This window comes from Bos indicus, chromosome 25, assembly GCF_029378745.1.
Source record: "Bos indicus isolate NIAB-ARS_2022 breed Sahiwal x Tharparkar chromosome 25, NIAB-ARS_B.indTharparkar_mat_pri_1.0, whole genome shotgun sequence".
NCBI classification, from domain to species: domain Eukaryota; kingdom Metazoa; phylum Chordata; class Mammalia; order Artiodactyla; family Bovidae; genus Bos; species Bos indicus.
In genome coordinates, this window is record NC_091784.1 from 39,836,601 (window position 1) to 39,857,035 (window position 20,435).

The following is a 20,435-nucleotide window of genomic DNA, read 5'->3' on the forward strand; positions in this document are numbered from 1 at the left end:
CACTTGGGTGAGGTCCTGAGTGTCACGTTCATGGAGACAGACTGGGCAGGGGTGGGGGCCAGGGGCTGGGAGACCGGGAGTCAGTGTTCAGTGGGGACAGAGCGTCCATTTTACAAGGTGGAGCGAGTTCTGGAGACGATGGTGGCGATTTGATGATGGTCCGACAGTGCGGATAAAGACGGCTCTACTGAACCATTAGGAACGGTTACGACGGTAGATTTTATGCTACTGTTGTTTAGCTGCTAACTCGTGTCTGACTCTTTGGTGACCCCATGGACTGTAGCCCGCCGGGCTCCTCTGTCCATGGGATTCTCCAGGCAAGGATACTGGAGTGGCTTGCCGTTTGCTCCTCCAGGGGATCTTCCCAACTCAGGCGTCGAATCTACGTCTCCTGCATTGGCAGGCAGATTCTTTACCCCTGAGCCACGGGGGAAGCTCCCTTTATGCTAATGTATCTTACCACAGTTAAAAGTTATTTGGTTAATTAATTGGAATAAAATAAATACAGTGGGGGGTCATGATAATAAGGACATAACATATCCCTCGGCTCCCCCGTCACAGGGGTGCTGCCTGTGAACCTCAGCTCTGGAAAGCAGCCCACCAGGATGGGGAGGCGCGGGGCTGACAGGCCCGCGCCCTGCTCGTCGGGGACGGCTCTGCCTGCGGTGCGCTGCCCTGCTCTCCTGAACCGCCCAGTGGGGCTCGGAGCCCGGCGCCCGCGGTGCAGCATTGCTCTCCTTCTCGTCCCCGTCTCTCCTCATCCTGGGGTCACCTCCCAAAGAAGCCACTTGGCCTGGACGCTTGTGTTCCTTTGTTTCTGGGGGAACCGATCCCATGAGTTTCAGTATCTGGACATACCTGTTCCATTTGTTGGTTCTTTACTGAAGCATCACTGACTTACACTGTTATGTTGGTTTCAGGGGCACGGCATAGTGTAGGCTACACATATTCATAGTGAGTGTTACTCAGAGATGTACTAAATGCTACAGTCACTACCAGGATAAGTCGTCACCATGTGTCACCCACCACACCGGGGTGTTACAGTATTAACTACACCCCCTATGTTGTGCATTGCGTCCTTGTGAACTACTGATTCTGTACCCGGATATCTGTACCTCTAAGTCCCCTTCCCCGATTTCACTCACTCATCCCCCGCCCCAAGTCCTCCATTCTGGCAACCACCTGTTTGCTCTTTGTGTCTGTGAGTCTGTTTTTGTCTTGTTACTACAATATTTGTCTTTGTTTGACTTATTTCACTTAGCAGCATACCCTCTAGATCCAGCCATGTTGTCACAAAAGGCAAGATTTCATTCCCTTTTATGACTGAGCAGTATTCCATTGCATGTATGTGTGTATATATACATAGATACCATACCTTTTTTTTTTTTAGTATTTATTTCTTTGGCTGCACGGGGTCTTAGTTCAGCATGTGGGAAATTTGATCTTCATTTCGGCCTTCAGGATCTGTTAGCACCGCATGCAGCTCTTAATTCGCAGCGTGCGGAATCCAGTTCTCTGACCAAGGATTGAAACCCGGCCCCCTGTACTGGGAGCACAGAGTCTTGGCCACTGGACCACCAGGGAAGCCCCCATTCTCTTAATTCTTTTTTCAGGCAAGGCTTTCTTACTGGGGCACTGCTGCGGCAAGGGGAAGTGAGAACAAGCAAACCAGATCCCCTTGCCGGCTCCTCTTAATTCTTAAAGCAACAACTGTGATAGGGATGTAGCTCTTTCTGACCAGCCTGTCCAGCCCCAGGTTCCTGGCAGGTGTGTCTCCCTCCCCTTCTGGGGGTCGTCCCTGTCTGGTGGGGGTGGGGGCAGGGAGAGGGGTGCAGGGTCCCCTCCCCCATCTCCTGCAGCTTTGGTCTTAATTATTCACACCTCAGGGAGGCTCGGCCTCCTCTTGGCTAAGCTCAGGGGCCCACACGAACCGGCTGGGGCTTCAGGCCAATTGCTCAGCTCCGCCCCACTCCTGCTGGGCAGGCCTGGGCCCCTTCTCTGGGCCTCCTTCTGCCCGGAGCCCCCATCTGTCCCCTTCTCCTCTTGCTGCCCCAGGGGTCTCGGAGCCCCTCCCCCATCAGTCTTGCTGTCCCTGGAAGGAGGGAAACTGAGGCCAGAGGGTCCCCAGGGAGTCCAGAGGGGTGGGTCTCTTTGTAGCATCACCCACTCTACACTTCAGTGTGTTTTGGAGCCCTCCCCAATTCTGGCAGAAGCCGATGTGTCCCTGGAGGAAGAGGGGCCCAGCTAGGTCTGCGTGTCCTCCAACGAGGTCTCCCCGGAGAAGAACAGGGAAAGAGCCTGAGCTCGGGAGCACAGGGGGCTGGGCTTGAAGTGTCCTGTGAGATGCCCCTGGGAAACTCTGAGGGACCCACCTGGGTCCTCCCGGGGCTGGAGCCCCCAGCGGGACTGGAAGACCCACCCCAAAAGGATGTGAATGGCTGTCTGTGAAAAAAAAATCCCACTTTTTTCTGGCCAGGCTGCATCTTAGGAACCACAGCTGCCCCCAGCTGCCCCGCCTGGCCTCCAGCAGTCCTGCCCCTGCCAGGGAAGGACTCACGGAAGGGAAGAAAGCTTGTCTCTCTTTGCTTCTTCCTTCCTTACAAGTTCAACTGCATGTTCTTCGTTTGGGCTCACAATCGACCCCAGTGGAGTAGCTTGGAGCACCGGCTGCACCTGCCCAGACTCGCTGGGCACTCTCTAGGCCTGTTTCCCTATCTGAGCAATGGGAGGCTGGACTCCTGCTCGTCCTCCACGGCAGGCTTGGGGGGAACCCACCCTCAGAACTCTGGGGACCTGCTGGCCCCCTACCCAACTGGAGGTGGGAGGAGCTGCCAGTCAGGGTCTAGGAGAAGTGGGGCAAGGAGTCCCCAGGGACAGAGGGTGGCAGCCTGTGGGCTGAGTGGGGGCGGGTCTGTGTGCCTGTGTGTGTGCATGTCTGTGTCTGTGTGCGTCTGTGTTGTGTGCACTGGGCTCTTGTACGTGCCTGCATGTATTCCTGTGTGCACACACCCACTCGCGTACACAGGTCCGTGTGCCTGTGTGTGCAGGGTCCTGCGGTCCGGGACCTGTGAAACGGAAATCGCTGAGGAGGCAAACATGCTTCTGGCTGGAGGAAGAACTGCACCCCGGAATCTGACGTGGGGCCCCAGAGCCAGTTCTGATGGGGGCGGAGGTGGGGGGGGGGGGGTGGGCGCACTTTCCGGTCAGCACAGGTGCTCCTGTGCGCCACGGGAGTGTCTGCCTCCTTCCCATAGCATCCTATTGCCTCCACGGGGCCTGGAGACAACGGCCTCACTCGAGCAGATCCACTCCTCCTCGAGACCCAGCCAGGTCTCAGCCACAACTCCTGACCTTTGCGTGCGCTGTGGTTCCCTGGCCTGGCCGCTCTTCCGTCCCAGGTACTAGGTTAGGCCCCGCTCCTCCCTAGGTGTGATCGCCTCTGCCACCAGAGTTTGCACCTCGTTTGCAGAGATGGGGGGGAGGGGAACAGCCCCTGGAACGCGCGCAGCCGGTGCTCATTTTTGCAGAATGCGTGGAATTTAGAACCAGCCCCTAGGCCTGGCTCAGAGGATGCGGGCAGGGGTCCGTGGAATCTCTCCAGGACAGGTCATTCCGCTCCTGAGCAGCCCTCTCCTCGGGCACCGCGGGGAACACCTCCACCTCGCTCCACTGCCCAACTGGGGACCCCCACCCCCAACGGTCTGTAAGAGCTTGGCTCTGGAATCCTCATCTGTTCCTTCCACGTCACCGAGACTTTTCTGGCTTCCAGCCTGGCTTGAACAGTGGTGGGGGTTGGTCGCCAGGACCCCGCTGGGAGCTCACCATCCCTTTGTGGCCGCCATCTGTCCTTGTCAATCTCGAGACTCCCGCCCCCAGGGGCCACCAATCACAGCGCAGGCATCCCAGTTTCGTCATCGGCAGCCAATCAGCGCTTCCGCTGACCGCTCAGGCCCCCCCCCCCCGCCCCCGCGAGACTGCCGCAGGCCCAAGTCCATCTTCAGCCGCCGCCTGCCAGTTGGACCCGTGGGGTACCCATTCCACTCCTAAGGCTGCGCCTTGCTGCTCTGAGCCTCAGTCTGCCCCTCTGTAAGATGGGAACAGGCAGGCTCTGGGTAACAGGAGGGACTGTACAGGAGGGCCCGCCCAGCATCTGTCTCTCTGGAGGTCCCCGCAGGGCTAGCCACGTGGTCGGCCAGGGACCAAGAAGGGCAGGGTGGACTTGGGACCCAGGTGACCCCTCGAGGCCGGAAACTTCCTGGGCTTCTTATCTGCCAGACAGAGAAGTGGCTCTGTCCCTCCGCAAACTGGGCACAGGCGATATCTGATCCAGGCACCCACCCTGGACCTCAAGCCTAGTCCACCCAACTGACTCCTCTCAGGGCCGCTCCCCACCTCCGTGGGAGCCTGCGGTCTGGGGCTGTGGATGGACGCACTGGAGGCCTCTTCAGTATGGAAAGGGGGCAGCCCAGGCCTCCACGCTCTAATCAAGGCACACCTGCTCAGGTGTGCTGGTTTGTGTGGGCTTGACCTCTAACCCCTAAACGTGCAGGAGTCGGGTTCCCGGGCCCACACCTCCTGTCTGCCTTCATCCCAACGCGCACGCGCGAGCACACACACACAGCCTCCGGGTTGCAGACTTGCGTTATTTTATTTTGCTCTTTCCAGTCTGAAGCTACTATCATGGGCGTTTAGAGTTATACAAATGACACTTACAAAAAATAAAAGACCAAGACACCCAGAGTGAGATGCATGGTGGACACTAACCGGAAGGGAGGGGAGCCGGCAGGGGAGGGGCTGGGAGCCATGGGCGGGGGTGGGGGGCAGTGGGGGCTTCCAGGGGGCTCCCAGCTGAGGGCGATGCCCAGCTTCATCCCGCTGAGACCCAGGAGTCTGGTCAGACAAGGAGCACCGACCACACGGGGCCCTGGGTGAGGCGGTGAGGGGCCTAGCACCACCAGGTGAGACCCGGCCCTGGGGTGGGCACTCGGGAGGGTGGGGCTGGAGAAACCCTCTGGGAAGGTGGGGGAGTTTGGATTTGGGGAGGCACCCCGCCTGCCCCACCACTAGTGGGAGGAGAGGGCGCAGAGGCCAGAAGAGTCCTCTGTCTCAAGACCCCCTCAAGCCCACTCATGGCTACAACCAGGCTTGCCTGGGGCTCCTCCAGCAATAACATTTCATTAAAAAAAAAATACTGATTTGGTCATTTTCTGCTTCCAGTCAGGCCAGAGGGAAAGCAAAGAGAGACAGGGGCAGGGACCCGGGATCACAGCAGGGTGTGCAGGGGCAGGAGCCGGCCCTGACCTGTCCGGTTGCAAGGGGAGGCCACCGACAGGCCTGGGGCAAGAGCATGGCTCCTGGGGGTGTGGGGGAGGATCAGGAGGGGACAGGAGATTCCAGTTACGCACCCTGCCATTCCAGGGGGGCGGGGGCTCGGGAAGGCCTCCCAGCTCCCCCACTCCTCCATGGCCTCTTTGGGGAAATAAGGCTCAGAGTTGTCTGAGGTCAGGAGAGAGAAGTTCCAGCCTTGCCCAGGGCGCAGAAGAGAGGGCAGGGGGCCGGGACAGCCCGCCCAGGGCCAGGTCAGAGTGCCGACCTGCCCGGGGGATGACCGGTGAGGGCACCGTTTGCTCTGGGTTTCCAGTTTGAAAGGCAAGGGGCTCGCCACCCGCAGCAGAGCCCCCAGGAGAAGAGAGTTAGTGTGGGGCGGGGGCGGGGCAGGGAGGGGGCCGGGGGCGCAGGCCTAGTACTCCCACAGCGTGGTGGGGTCGATGGTGTCGGCGCAGGCCTTCAGGACCCCCGCGTGGTCCCCCTTCAGGTAGTGCCCCCCCACCTTGATGGCCACCTTGTTGTAGTCGCAGAACTCCAGGAAGAAGTCCACCGGGCTGTCGCTGCTGCTGGTCACCGACGAGTCATTGCCCACCATCCAGTACTTGCCCGTGGAGTCTGCAGGGGCACAGGGGGGACCCTGTCAGGTCCTGCCTCGCGCTCTGCCCCCCACCCTCCAATCACGGCTCCCAGAGTGTGGCTGGGGTCTGCCCTGTCCACCCACGTGGATGGACGGAGCCCCTCCCAGAGCCCTCTGTCTAGTGTGGTCTCCCTCCTATACCCACGAGAGCGGAAGGAAGGGGCTCCCCACCAGCTCGAGCTCCCACATGGGGCCTGGAATGGCCCAAGCCATGTCAGAGGGTCAAGTGGGGCGCAGAGGCGGGGGGGGGGGGGGGGGAGGTGCCCCACCCAGTCCCGCCCACAGGGGCACCTGCCTTTGATGTTGTAGGCACCGTCTCGGAACTCCAGCTGGAAGACGTCATAGTTGGAGCGGTTGGCATCCAGGGTGCCCGTGACCTTGCGACAGCCGATGAAGCCGTGCTCCCCGCGGAACACAATGATGGGCCGGTTGATCAGCTTCATGAGGAAGAGCTCCGAGTCCCCTGTCCCAAGAGGTGGGAAAGGCAGTGAGCCTCAGGGGGATCCGGGCGGGGGCCGGGGGGGTGCAACGCCCAGGGTGTGTGTGGCTCAGAGAGGGACAGCAAGAGCCTGGGGTCACACAGCACGCCAGCCCTAGGGGAGGCGGGGTGAGGGCGGCCTGGGAGGACACTTGGCACAGGGCGGGCTTCCAGTGGGGTTGGTAAGTGACCATGGCACAGCGAGACCCCGCCCCAGGGAACTGCGGCTTGAGGTGTGCCCAAGGTGGCTACCTGCCGTCTCCACGGAGGCCGCCAGCTGGCCGTTCTTCTTGGCCGTCACGAATTTGCCATTGGATGCACGCAGAATAATCCTCCGATCACGCCACTCGATGTCAAAGTAGCATCTGGCGTCCCTGGGGTAGGGGGGTGGGGGACAGGGTCAGGAGAGGTGCCCCCTGGGAAGGGCCGGTCTGGGCGAGCACGGGCAGCGGGCACTCACTTGGTGGATGCGGTGGACTGCACACCCCCGGTGGTTGTCAGCGTCCAGTACTTGCCCGAGTGGGTGCGGAAGGCGCATTTTTTGGTGTCGCGGTCGATCTCCAGTTGGAAGGTCTCTTGGTCAGTCTCTTCGTCCTGATTGGCCGACAGGTCCATACCTGCGGGGAGAGCCTCCAGCTAGGACCAGGGACCCCCGCACCCCCCAGTTCTGGCTGACCCTCAGCCCTGCCCTCACACACCAGTACAGTGGGGGGCGGGGGGACTACTGAGAACCCACTGCACGGCTCAGACCCCTCGGCCTCCACATCAGAGGGAGAACCCAGGACCCCGGGCCGGACCAGTTAAGGACCAGAGCCTGCTAGGTCCACTTACACATCACTTTCTCTGATTACAGACATAGAACTCTTCAACAAACCAGATGCAAGAAGATACTGTAGAGCCAACAGGGAGAATCTGAACGTGGCCCGGGGTTAGAGGGGAAGGGTTAATTACTGCTAATCACGTTGTCAATATGTAAGAGGATGCCTTGCTGTTTATAGAGACACAGGCAAATGCCCGGATGTCTGAGTTCTACCGGAAGTACAAGCAAAAACAATGAATGGAGGCCCAGGGAGCTGGGAAGGCAGCTGGGGGGTTGCTACTCGGCGGTTCATTGTTCCCTCCTGCTTCTGTGTACGTGTAAAAGTTCAAAGAGCAATTGCACACGCTCCTTTCAGGAAATCTAGAAAACTCCTCTGAAAGTGCAGTCACACACCCGCAACGCGCACCGCACCCCCGGAGAGCCCCTGTGAACGCTGGGCAACCACAGCCTCCTAACGCTTCCCCTGCGTTCACACATGCGTTTTCTTGACCTTAAAGTGCACGCAGGTGGCAGATCGCGATTTGCACACGACCTGCCTAACACCTTCACATGTGTCCACATCCTGAAATCATCTGTGAAAGGGGTGGCTTCCGAGGTTTTGTTCCCACAAGCTGCAGCCCCATTGCTTTTGCACACCCGTGCGGACTCCTCCAGCTAAAACCTGCAGTGCGACCTTTGGTCACAACCACAAGTTCAGGTCCCCAAGCACCACGGGCCTAAGAGCCTCACTGTCGGGTGAGGGGCCTCCAGGCCTTTATGAAGCCGGGGCTGGTGGCAGGCACCCCTTCAGATGAGAGGAGGCTGGCGGGTGGCAAAGGCTGGGGGCTGGCGCTGCGCCCCTGGCCCAGGACCCCTTCTTGGTTCTCCAGGCTCCACCCAGAGGGCCTGACAGGTGTCAGCCCTGTGCTGACCAGGTCTCGTGTCCCATGTCAGCACCACCTTGCCTCACAAGAGAGAGGGAGACAGAGAAATAGTGCCCTTGCCCAAGGTCACCCAGAGAAAAAGCTAGGGGTCCCCGGGCTCTCGGGAGAAGGGGGCAAACTCCGGCCTCGTACCAAGCCCTGCCCCCCAACCTTCCCTCCCCTCTCTGGACTGGTGGCCGCGGCCTCCACGGGTCACCCTGAATAGACCCTCACCACCGCTGGGCTCGACCCCCCAGCCCCCCAGGGTCGCCTGAGCCCCAGTGTCAGGGATCAGCTGTCTACTCAGGCCCCAGGGTTGGGCTGACTCCATCCACCACAACACCCCCCGCGGAGCACCAGGCGAGGAGCAGCGAGGGCTGCGCCTGCTGGGGCTCCCAGGCCCCAAGAGGTGGGCCGTCCTGGGGCCACTGGCTCAGACCCGTCCAGCCAGCCTGCCCCACCCCACCTGACGGGCCACAGGGCACCATGTACCCCACGCATAGGAGGCTGGCTGATGGCAAAGAAAGAACAGGGGAGACGCCCCGCCGGGCACACCTCGGCAGCAGAAAAGGCAGAGGGGGCTCCCCAGGGAGAAGGGCAAGGCGGGCAGGGGAGGGCCGTAAATGGCAGTCAGCCTGCCCGCGCTTGCCAGCCTACCTGCTGGTATGCGGCCCTGCAGGTACACAAGGCTTGCACCAGGCTCAGGCCAGACACACCTGGGGGCCCTTCTCCAGGAGACTTCAGGTCCCGAGCGCTCAGCCAGCCCTGAACCCCTGCTCCTCCCAGCAACTCCCCTCCCAACCCTGGGGTGCATAAAGCAAGACTGGAGCGGTGGGTCCCTGCCCCGGGCCGCTCGACGACCACCGCCGTCTACTCAGCCACTCAGACCCCGTCCAGCCTGGCTGTGTCCAGTCCTGGAACTGGTGTGGATCAACAGGCCTAGGCCAGCGAGCAAGGTACTCAAAGTGGGGCCCAGGCGCCTTGCGTGAGCAGCACACCCCTCCAGCCTCAGTTTCCCTCTGTCAACCCGGCTCGGTGTCTCTCCGTCCTGCCAGGAGATTGAGAGCATGGAGGGGCCCGATGCCAAGTAGACATGGGGTATTCTGCCCCCACAGGAGGGGCTGGGGGTAGTGTCCACTCCATCCAGGGGGGCCCCTCTTGGCTCCAAGGCCATGCCCTGATGGGAAAGGCCCCACTCGGCCTTGGAGTCTCTAATTAGAGCTGGGTTACTATGGGAACAGGGTTTTCTTTGGGATTTTTCTTTTCATCAACAGCAGCACAGAAAGCGTGAGTCACAGGCCCACTGGAGCCCCGGGAAGTAAGGAGAGGGATGCGGGGGCTCACCAGAGCCCACAGGCACATCCTCCCACCCCGGAGACGCCGGGCCCCGCCCCGTCCATCATGGCTTTCCCAGTCTCCAGCCCCGGGGCCATCCTGCACAGACCAGCCTGCAGCACACCCCATGGTCTCATCCCCCCGCAGCCTTAGCAGTCCCCAAGTCCCCTGGGTGGTCAAAAATCAGGCGCTCTCCACCACCCCCATTCAGTTTAAGGGAGGGAGCCCAGAAGCTTCTGTGGCTTCACCTCACTTCTCCTCCTTGCTGTCAACTCTTGCCACTACCTAACCACCTTAAATCCCTACTCCATCCTTACACGAGCTGTTCCCTGGGGCCAACGTGACCTGCCTTATCAAGAGAACTCTTACACATCCTACAAAGCCTGGCTTGTCCAGCCCTTCCTCAGCCAGCCAGCCAGCCTCACCTTCGAGCGCTGGGGCTGGGCACTTCCTGAGCACGGAGACCCCAGGGCACAGCTGGTCAGAGGCAAAGGGGCTATGAGATCAGGGTCTGGCTGGAGCCCAGGGCAGTGTGTGTAGATGTTAGTCGCTCAATCATGTCCAACTCTTTGCAACCCACCATGGACTGTAGCCCGCCAGGCTCCTCTGCCCATGGGATTCTCCAGGGAAGAATATTGGAGCGGGTTGCCATGCCCTTCTCCAGGGGATCTTCCTGACCCAGGGATCAAACCCAAGTCTCCCTCACTAAAGGCAGATAGATACCTTACCATCTGAGCCACCAGGGAAGCAAAGCCCAGGGCAGGTAGGCACCAAAGAAGCTTGAATACAGCTCACTCAGCGGCCCTGCCTGTGTGGTCACAGTGACCCCACTTCCCAGGACCTGGGGTGGATGTATGCCATCTGCTTTGTCACAGCAGCTCTCAGGACCCCCAAGCCCTGGTGGCCGACCTTGCCTCTAACAGTGGCTGCGATGACCCCGTCCCAGAAATACGGTCTAGCCACAAAGAACGTGCCCAGGTGGAGCCCTTTACAGATGGGGAGACTGAGGCCGGAGAGCAGCTTGCAGCTTCAGCAGGAAGCACCCCACCCGCACCGGGCCCTGGCTGCTGGGATGACTCACATCCCCCACCGGCAAAACCCAGGAGGCTCCTCCTTCCTGGCCCGCGTTTCCCAACATGTGTCTGGAGGAGCCTCCCCCGCCTCCCTGCCACGCAGGCCTGTCTAAAATGGCCTCTGCAGGCACGCCCCCCAACCCCGCGCGGCCCCGAGCCCCCCATCACCCTCCATCCCGCCAGGTAGACCCGACGTCAGAACGGACCCCAGAACCTGAAGCCAAGGCAGCCCCAATCTTGGCCCCCAGAGCTCCCTCCCCTTTAAACACACAGATGAGCCCTTGGCTCTCCTGCTGCAATTTCCGGCAGCTCCTCTTGCCCCATCGGCCTGAATCACAGCATGACGCCCCCAGCGAGCCTCACTCAAAGGAGAGGGTGTCTGTCCAGGCTCGCCACCTGGTACCTGCCAAAAATACCCCAGGCTCTCTCTGCCCCTTCCAGGCCCAGGGGCCTCCTGGCACGTTTTTCCCAGGGAAGGGGTGGGATGCAGCTGGCAAGCACAGAGCATCCTTCACTGATAAGCACCCACTCCGGGTCCTGCAGCCCTGCTGGCTGATCCAGTCCCGTGGACCAACCTCACAAGCTGCTTCTCGGCCAGCACTGGGCTTTCTGCTCCTCTCTGCCTCGGGGCCTGTGCACAAGCTGTGCTCTGTGTCCTCAACACTGTCCCACACACCTGATACAGCCCCCCTTCTGTTCATCCTCAGGTCAGGTCAAATGTCCTCCCCGGAAAGGGACCTCTCCCATCTAACCCAGGGCCCTCATGGACCACCTGGAGTCCCAGACACCTCTGTTGCCCAAGATGGGGCTCATGTCCCAATGAGGACACAGCGCCCAGCAAGGAAGACGCCGGGACGTGCTCACTTACTCACCACTCAGGCCTCAGCATGCCTCACTCGCCAGGGGCTCAGTGTTTGCGGAGTAGGTGAGGAGTCCTGCCCCACCTAGTGCTGTGTGAGACTGGAGAGGGGAGACCCTGTGGTCCCCAGAGGCTGGGAGGCATCAGGGGGTCCAGATGAGGGCCCTTTCTGGACTCAAACCCAGTTCTGCCTGCTGCATACTTATGTGTGACCTTGGGCACAGGGCTTCTCCTCTTTGGGCCTAAACCCGCCCATCTGCAGGATGGAAGAAGCTTGGCCCACTTCAGTCCGCAGCCGGCAACTTCGGGTGGAGCTGCCACGGGGCTGCAACCACCTGGGCAGAGTGCGGACCTCAGGAGGGTGGTCATCAGGAGAAAAGTGGGGCCATTGCCTGGGGTTCCCACCCAGCTATCTCCAGAGGCCAGGGTCCAACTTCCTGTCTGGGGGGAGCAAGACACCCAGAGGTTCCCCTGGGAGGAAGAAACAGACTGCCTTCTGGACCAAAGAAGGGGCGAGGGCGCCAGAAGGAAGAGAAGCCGCCTGGGGTAGAATCTGAGCCGGGAAAGAGGGGGCTCATTCTGGCGCGCAGGCCGGTAGGAAATGGCCAGGCCAACGGGAGGCCCCGGGAAAGGACGCGTCGAGTTGCAGCCAGCTGTTCCAGGCTGGAGTCTTAGGGGGTGGGTTTACTCGAGGGGGGGCGCTTTCCGAGGGTGCCGGGCTGGGGTCTCCCGGTTCAAGCTGGGACCGCTCTCGGGCACCCACGAAGGAAAGCGCACCGGCCGGGAGCCGCAGGGCGGGGTGCCTGGCGGGCAGCCACCCCCACCACGCCGCCCTGGACCTGGGCGCGAGCAGGGAGGCCGCCTCCTGGGGCGGCTTCGGACGGAGCACCCGGCCCGGGAGGCGGCGCGGGGGGTTCCCAGCAGGGGGGACCCACAGAAAGCCGACTCCCTCCCCGCCCAGCCTCATCTGGTTTTCTCATCCGCAGAGACCGAGCAGGACAAAGGGGGCGAGGGAGGGCCCTGTCGAGGAGCCCGCCCCCTGCTCACAAAGGCCGCGGCCTCAAGCGCGGGGCGGACGCGGGAGGAGGGGCTGGGGGGGAAGGGCAGACACTCGGGGCGCCCCCCTCCAGCAGAGGCCAACCCCTCCCAGCAGCCAGAGTGGGTGGAGAGAGGCCCAGCCCCGGGGGAGGTGAACGCGCACCCTGCGGAGACCAAAGGACCCCCATCCCACCCGCCAAAGGCGGCCCTTAGGGAGTGCGGGAGCGCCCTGCGCGGGGGGCGACCCCTCGCTCCGCCCTGGAACTGAAGACTCACTAACGGGGGGAAGGGCACGAGGCACCGGGCGAGGGGCGTCGCCTCCCCCAGGGCTGGGCCCACGGAGCCGAGGGATCCGCACGAGTCGGGAAGACACAGACTGAGCAAGGGGTGCGAGGGTGGCACCCGGGGCGGGGCCTAAGAGCGGCCTAGGGAGCCCCAAGCCCAAGGCGGAGTGGGGGCCGCGCCACGGCCCCCAAGGATGGGCAAAGCCCCACCCCTCGCCCCTTCCTCGGGGTCGGAGCGCACGCCCTGCGGCCGGGTAGGGTGGCCTGCACGCCTAGCTGGGGCGGACCGGGCGTCGCTCGGGATTGCCGCGGGCGAGGAAGGGCGGGAGGCGGTGGGGACGGGGGTGGGGTGGGATGCGCTTTGTGCAAGGCCCGGAAGAAGCGAGGGACGGCATCCCCACTCACCCTGGCGCGTGGACACGTTCCTCTCGTTGGCCGCCTGCAGCACGACCTGGGCGCAGCTCTGCTCCAGGGCGAAGAGCTCGTCCTTGCCCACCTTGGTGGCCTTGCCCGCCTTGAGCGTGCCGCTGGGCCCCGACGGCGCCAGGTAGCGGCCCTCGCAGTCGCGGAAGGCCACCTTGCCGGAGCGGAACTCCAGCGTGTAGCCGGTGGCGGGCTCAGGGTGCGCCACTAGGCGCCCGTCGTGGCGCAGGAAGCGGTGGTCGGCCGTTTGCAAGCTGTAGCGCTGATCCTGGAAGGCCAGCGTGATGAGCGAGTCGACGCCCCAGGGCACGTCGCGGTCCACCGAGATTTCGTCGGCCGGCCGCGCGCCCAGGTGCGCGTAGCGCTTGCGGGCCAGGCTGTAGATGTTGACCTGCGGGTGCATAGCGATGTGCACGCTCCACTTCTCGGCCGGCGACACGGTCTGAGCGAAGCACGACAGGCGGTCCTCGGTGCCGCCGAAATAGCGCCGGTGCACCTCGGACTGCAGCGACCAGCGGCCGTCGTCGTGCGCCACGATGAGAAAACGGCAGTCGGCGCCCGGCGCCTCGTGCTCACAGGTCACGTTGCCGTCCTTGTCGGCCGCCAGGTAGCGGCCCAGGTGGCTGCGGAGGCACACGGCGGCGCTGCCCGCCTCGTCGGGCGGCTGCTCCAGCGTCCAGATCTGCTTCTTCTTCAGGCTGCTGGCCGAGGCGTTCACCTTGAACCCGAACGTCTCGGCTGTCAGGTACTTGTTGCTGCAGTTGATGAGACCGAACTGGATCTGCAGGGCCTCGGCCGTGCCGTTGGCGGTCATGGTGGCGGCTGGCGGCGGGCCGGCGCGGCCCGGGCGGTCGGTGGCGGGTCCCGGCGGCGGTGCCCTGCTCCTTTGTTCGGCGGCAGCAGAGGCCGTGCGCGCACCCTCAGCAGCGGCTTTACAAAGCCGGCTCGCGGCGCCCGAGCCCCTTTATAGGCGGGGTGACGTCAGCGCCGCCAGGCCCCGCCCCCGTCCCGCCCCTTCCCGGGGGCTAGCAGAGCCGGGGACGCGCCGGCGTAGCCAGTGAGTGGCGCGCGGGGCCTGGAGGGGCGCTGGCGGCAGCTGCGCTCGCAGCGGCCCCTCCTTCTGCACCGCCGGCCTCTGCAGTACCCCCCACTTGGGGCCACCGCCCCCTTTCCCCCAATACCAAAGCCCCACCCTCGCGGCGCCGCAGCCTGAGGGCTCCCACAGAGCAGGGGACCCCTCGGAGGCCCCCCAACCCCAAGCCCAGTCGGGAGGAAGGCCCGAGTCAGATTAGAGGTTGTGCATTAGAGACGTCGGAAACCACGGAGCTCATCAGTACTAGCGGAGCGCTCCGGAGGCTCCTGGAGGAGGTGGACTTAGCGCAGAGCCTTGAAGGAGCAGAGAGGGGACCCTCTAAGTGCCTGTGGGCGGAAGGGTGGGCGCAGGCCAAGAGCTGGGAAGGGGTCTGCCGACCCCAACTCACCCAACCCAGGCTCTGCAGCCTCCAAAGCGGGGTCTGTGGTTCCCCGAATCGTCCCTCCCAGAACACTGACCAGAAAGGCACCCTCCTTCCTGGGGGTCCAGGCACCCAGCCCCACTGGCCCAAATCAGTCTCCGGAGTAGTGACAGCGTTCCCATCCCGAGGCTGCAGAGGTCACAGGGTTCTGGTGAGGTTCACAGGCATAGAGCAAGTTGCTGTTCCATCACTGAGTCGTGTCCAACTCTTTGCCACCCCATAGGCTGCGGGACGCCAGACATCCCTGTTCTTCGCTATAGAGTGAGTAGTGAGCCCTTTTATGGAGCAGGTAAGAGATGTGCTAGGACTCAGGAAGCACAGCCCTAAGGGGGGCAACCCGCATCTGGAACCCCAGGGGCCAGCACGCCTCCCACTCTGTACCCACCCCCAGGTCCCTCTGCACTGGACTCTGAGCCTGGTACCCAGGAGGGGATAATTCCTACAGATGCCCATCCCCACCCCCACCCTGGAGAGGAGCACTTCCCTTTTCTGAGCATCTCCAAAGGCCAAGACTTTTGCTGGGACATTCCCCACATGCCAGGCAAGCCCCTGGAATGCCAGCGTGACCACAGGCTGCCCACAAGGTCTCGAGGCTAAAGGCAGAGGGCCCTGAACTAGCTCCCCAGCTGGTTGGTCTGTGCCGCTGCCTCTCCCCAGGCAGCTTCCTCCAGGGGCTTTTATCTTCCTGTTAATTCTGTGTTACCTTCCTGTTATTGTAGGTCAGGTAGGTTAACCGGTAGGGCCTTGAGCCCTAGACAGTCACTGCCCATAGCACCCCCTCCCACAAAGCTCTGGAGAGCTGAGAAGCCAAGTTTCTCATTTTGAAGTCGTCTGATAGGTGCTTCCCTGGTGGCTTGGTGATAAAGGATCCACCTACCAATGCAGGTGAACCCGAGTCTGTGGGTTTGATCCCTGGGTCGGGAAGATCCCCTGGAGGAGGAAATGGCAACGCACTCCAGTATTCTTGCCTGGAGAATCCCGTGGACAGGAGCCTGGCAGGCTACAGTCCATGAGGTCGCAAAGAGTCAGATACGACTTTCAGTGACTAAACAATGACAAATAGGCTTGAAACCCAGGGTCTCCCTGGCTGTGTGACTGTGGTCAAGTTACTTGACCTCTCTGAGCCTGTTTCGCCTTTTATAGAAGAGATGCAAATCCCTCATCTCAAGGTGGTCTGAAGGTCCCTGAGGACTTGGAAATCAGACCCTGTCCCTGGCCACCCTCAGAACCCATTGCTATCCCCAAGACTCTCTAGTTAGGGCCAACTCTCTGGCCAGCTGCCATGGCTCATAAGAGAGGATGCCAAATAACTGAAGGCTGGGGGCAGCAGTCCCGTGCTGACAGAGAGGACTGGGATCTGCTGAGATGCTCCTGCTGTGGGGCTGGAGTTGGGGGCTCCTGCCTCTCAGTCAGGCCAGGGGTGGGAGTAGGTCCAGGCTTCCCAGGTTATGCTTTTGATGGGTACAAAGACTGGAGAGCCCAGCTGGGTGGTAGCCCTGGCTTCTTGCACTGGGCTTCCTGCAGTCGAATGCACATCCTGGTCCTCAGTTTTTCCATCTCTAAAATGGGCATCATGATAGCATCTGTCCCGGGAAGAAGCCTAGAGGACAGGAGCTCACACACATGAATGGGACCAAGGGGTTCCTGGGACGTGGCACTCAGTTTTCGAACCAGGAAGGTCTTGGGCAGATGGGGACAAGTTGGTGACTCCACACACCAGGCACCTAGATGACAGTGCCTGGCACATGGTGAGCGCTCATAAACGCCAGCTGGTCCTGGGGACACAGACGGGCCAGACTCCCTCCAGCCCCCTAAGACCCCCAGGAATTCCCAGGACCCTAGTCGTATAGTCAGAGCGATGGTGGAGCACAGCTTTAGGATCACTTGGCCAGGAGCACAAGCCTTGTGCCAGTTTGCTGAATAAATTAGCATCAGATAGAGCAATGCGGAGGATGAGACATGGAAAGGGAACCTTGGTTTTCCCCGTGGACAAAGGCAGGCAGGTCAAGTGAACAGATTAGAGACTGAGGCATCGGGGAATCAGGTTAGTTAGTCCTGAGACTGGGGATGGGAGGAGTGGGGAGGGGTCAATATATGAAGAATTGAGGTTAATTTCAACAGGTCTGGAGCTGAGTGATTATTATTTAATTTTTTCTGAATAGACAACACATTCACATAGTTCAGATATCCCCAAATCTAAAAAGGCCTTTGTCCTCCACCTCTCTCCACTCCCACCCCACTACCTGCATAACTGCTGTTAGTTAGACTGTTGTCTTCTCCTTGAACTTCAAAGACAAGCAAACTCAGATTTTTTTTAAATTGTAGGATAATAGCTTTACAAAACTGTGTAAACCCACACTCCAGTGGGTCTCAAGCCTATTTGTTGTCGTTTAGTCTCTCAGTCGTGTCCGATTCTTTTGTGACCCCATGGACTGCAGCCCACCAGGCTCCTCCATCCACGGGATTCTCCAGGGAAGAATACTGGACAGGTTGCCATACCCTTCTCCAGGGGATCTTCCTGACCCAGGGATCGAACCTGTATCTCCTACATTGCAGTCAGATTCTTTACCACTGAGCCACCAGGGAAGCCCCTTAGATGAGGAGAAGGGAAAGCATCTCAGGGTTTTTGTTTTTTGAATTGAAGTACAGTTAATTTACAATGTTAGTTCCTGTTGTACAGCAAAGTGATTCAGTCGTACATATATATATTTTCTTTTTTAAATATTCTTTTCCATTATGGTTTATCACAGGATTTTTCTCATTGAAGGATAATTGCTTTACAATGTAATGTTACTTTCCACTGTACAAGAACGTGAATCAGTCGGGTTTTTTTAAATTATTCTTATTCGTTATTGCTGAAATGTCAATGTAGCAAGAAAATCTTAGGTCAGTTTAGCCGAAGAGCATTTTCAAAACTGCTTGTCTGCTCTGCACCCACATTTCCTCCTCTCGCCTTCCCCGAGTGCCGGTTACAATGGGAGCCTCTGTGTCCAGAGCGGCCACACGGTCCTGTCCGCAGGCTCCACCTCAGGTCCCTCTGGGGAAGGACAGGAACACGGACACTGTGTCCCTGGGCCCCCCGGGAACCCAGGAGCCACCTGAACTGCCTGGAACGAGGGCATGGCCTGGGGAGAACGGACGTGCTTTGGCTGGGGCTGCTCCCAGGCTGGCCATCGGGCGCCCTCCTGCCTGGTCTGGGGAGGAAAACGAGGCCACCAGGAGGGGCTGCTCGGCCCAGCCTGAGCCCAGGTCCCCGAGTCACAGAGACTCGGACTCCTCCCCACCCGACAGCCTCGGAGAATTTCTGTGCCTACCCACCACGGACAGGAAGGGGCTGTCCCGTGCCCGGTGCATCCCCCCCACAGAAGTCACAGGAGAAGGGACTTCCCTGATGGTCCAGTGGTCAGGACTCAGCGATTCCACCGCCGAGGGCCCAGGTTCGATCCCTGGTCAGGGAAGTAAGATCCCACAAGCCGCGACAAAACATTCCCTATGAAATGACACACTGCCTGGGTTTTGCCTAAAACTCTTCCAGACAGGGTGATGGGTATGTGGGGATGACTTACGTGAGTCTCTCTCTCTTTGTTTTTGGCCCACTCAACCTGGCTCTGACCAGGGATCAAACCCAGGCCCTCAGCAGGGCAAGCGGAGAGTCCCAAACATTGGACCTCCAGGGAATTCCCGAGTCTCTACTTGAATAAATGTTTGGACACGCCCATAATAAAAAGTTTTAGGCAGGGCTTCCCTGGTGGTGCAGTGGATAAGAATCCGCCTGCCAATGCAGGTGACGCGGGTTCAATCCCTGGTCTGGGAGGATCCCGGATGCCATGGAGCAACTAAGCCCGTGCACCATAGCTACCGAGCCTGTGCTCGAGAGCCTGGGAGCCACAGCTACTGAAGCCCTTGCGTCTACAGCCCGTGCTCTGCAACAAGAAAAACCACCGCCAGGAGAAGCGTGCACACCAAAACAAGCAGCGGGCCCCTGTCCACCAACTAGAGAAAGCCCGCCTGGGGCCATGAAAACCCAGCGCAGCCAAAGAAACCAAAAAATTAAAGTTTTAGACAGGCACACTAAGAATAAAAATAAAATACCCCTCTCTCAGTCCCCTCTCTCCCAAAAAATCATGGTGGTGGAGGCGGGGATAGAGAGGATATACTGATGGTGCCGGCAGGGAGGCCGCAGAAGGGATGCCATACTAGGAATCTTATGTCCACCTGAACGTTTCCGCAGCAATAATAGACCCAGACATTCTGATCCTGGAACTTTGCCTCTGCCTTAGTCCTTGTCCTGCGTGTGCTGTTTCGCCGTGTTTGAAACTCACCCTGCCGGTCCTCTGTCTACGTTTGTTCAGGAACGTGTTCTGTAGGTAGTGATGGAGAGCCAACAGGTAGATGTTTAGATAGGAGGTGTTTCTTGTCTTGGCGCACCACCCCCTCCACCCTCAGGGCTTTATCTACCTGTTCTCTCTGGCGTGTGGAAGGGCCTCAGATTCCTACCAGGCTGTTCTGTAGGCCTGAGGCTTCAGGCTTAATCCCCAGGGCGAATGCCTCCCTGGACGGGCTGGGCCCCAACCTGTACCAGCGCTGGGCCCTCTCACCTGGGCCAGGGCTGCGCTGTGCTGCCCGGGGGCCTCCAGCACCTTGGGCTCCCCTTGGCTTCTCCTTGAGGAAATCTTGCCAAGCCCCAAGTCTCCTGAGACCTGGCTGGAGACCCGGGCCCTGGCGCCCACCACTCCTGAGGCCCCTGGCACTGGTCTCTGGTGGGAGTTGTTGCCATTCGGTGGCTCAGTCGTGTCCGATTCTGTGACCCCATGGACTGCAGCACACCAGACTTCCCTGTCCTTCACCATCTCCCAGAGTTTGCTCAAACTCATGTCCATCGAGTCGGTGGTGCCATGCAACCATCTCATCCTCAGTCGCCCCCTTCTCCTCCTGCCTTCAATCTTTCTCAGCATCAGGGTCTTTTCCGGTGAGTCAGCTCTTTGCATCAGGTAGTCAAAGTTTTGGAGCTTCAGCTTCAGCATCAGTCCTTCCAGTGAGTATTCAGGGTGGATTTCCTTTAAGACTGACTGGCTTCTCGGCCTTTTGGCTAAGATCAGGTGTAGTATCTGGTGAGGGGGCAAGCATTACACCTCTGCCAGTGTAGGGTGGGGGTGACTGCTTCATGGGGACGGGGTTCCTTTCAGGGGGACCACAGTGTTTTGGAACTAAGTAGAGGTGGCGGGTGCACAAGATTTTGATTGTGCCAAAGGCCACAGAGGGACTCCCCTGGTGGCTCAGTGGTAAAGAATCCACCTGCCAATGCAGGAGATGCGGGTTCGATCCCTGAGTGGTGAAGATGCCCTGGAGAAGGAAACAGCAACCCACTCCAGTATTCTTGCCTGGAGAACCCCACGGACAGAGGAACCTGGTGGGCTGCCGTCCACAGGGTTTGCAAAAGAGTCGGACATGACTCAACCTCAACAACAACAAAAGGCCACAATGACTGTATGCTTTTTTTCTTATTATTATTATTAAATTTTTATTTATTTATTGGCTGCGCCTCGCAGCATGTGGGATCTTAGTTCCCCGACCAGGGATCAAATCCATGGCCCTGGAGTGGAAGCACAGAGTCTTAGCCACTGGAGCGCCAGGGAAGTCCCAGAATCACGTGCTTTAAAACAGTTAATTTTATGTTATGTGATCTTTACCTCCATTTTAAAAAATTAGTCTTAGCGAGGAACAAGCACACAAGCGAATCACGA

At 60.1% G+C, this 20,435-nt stretch overlaps 1 protein-coding gene and 1 non-coding gene across 2 annotated transcripts; one reads left to right on the plus strand and one right to left on the minus strand.

Annotated features, from left to right (window-relative positions):
* Nucleotides 1-4,629: 4,629 nt before the first annotated feature.
* On the minus strand, nt 4,630-14,107 carry FSCN1 (fascin actin-bundling protein 1). The gene is made up of 5 exons (XM_019988101.2): nt 13,160-14,107; nt 6,904-7,060; nt 6,696-6,817; nt 6,261-6,428; nt 4,630-5,943 (listed from the first exon to the last, which is right to left on the minus strand). The coding sequence occupies exons 1-5, from the start codon at nt 13,989-13,991 to the stop codon at nt 5,741-5,743; spliced, it is 1,482 nt and encodes a 493-aa protein (XP_019843660.2). The 5' UTR covers nt 13,992-14,107; the 3' UTR covers nt 4,630-5,740.
* A 3,969-nt stretch (nt 14,108-18,076) lies between these two features.
* On the plus strand, nt 18,077-18,149 carry TRNAG-UCC (transfer RNA glycine (anticodon UCC)). The gene has a single exon. It is a non-coding gene; the product is annotated as a tRNA-Gly (tRNA).
* Nucleotides 18,150-20,435: the final 2,286 nt, after the last annotated feature.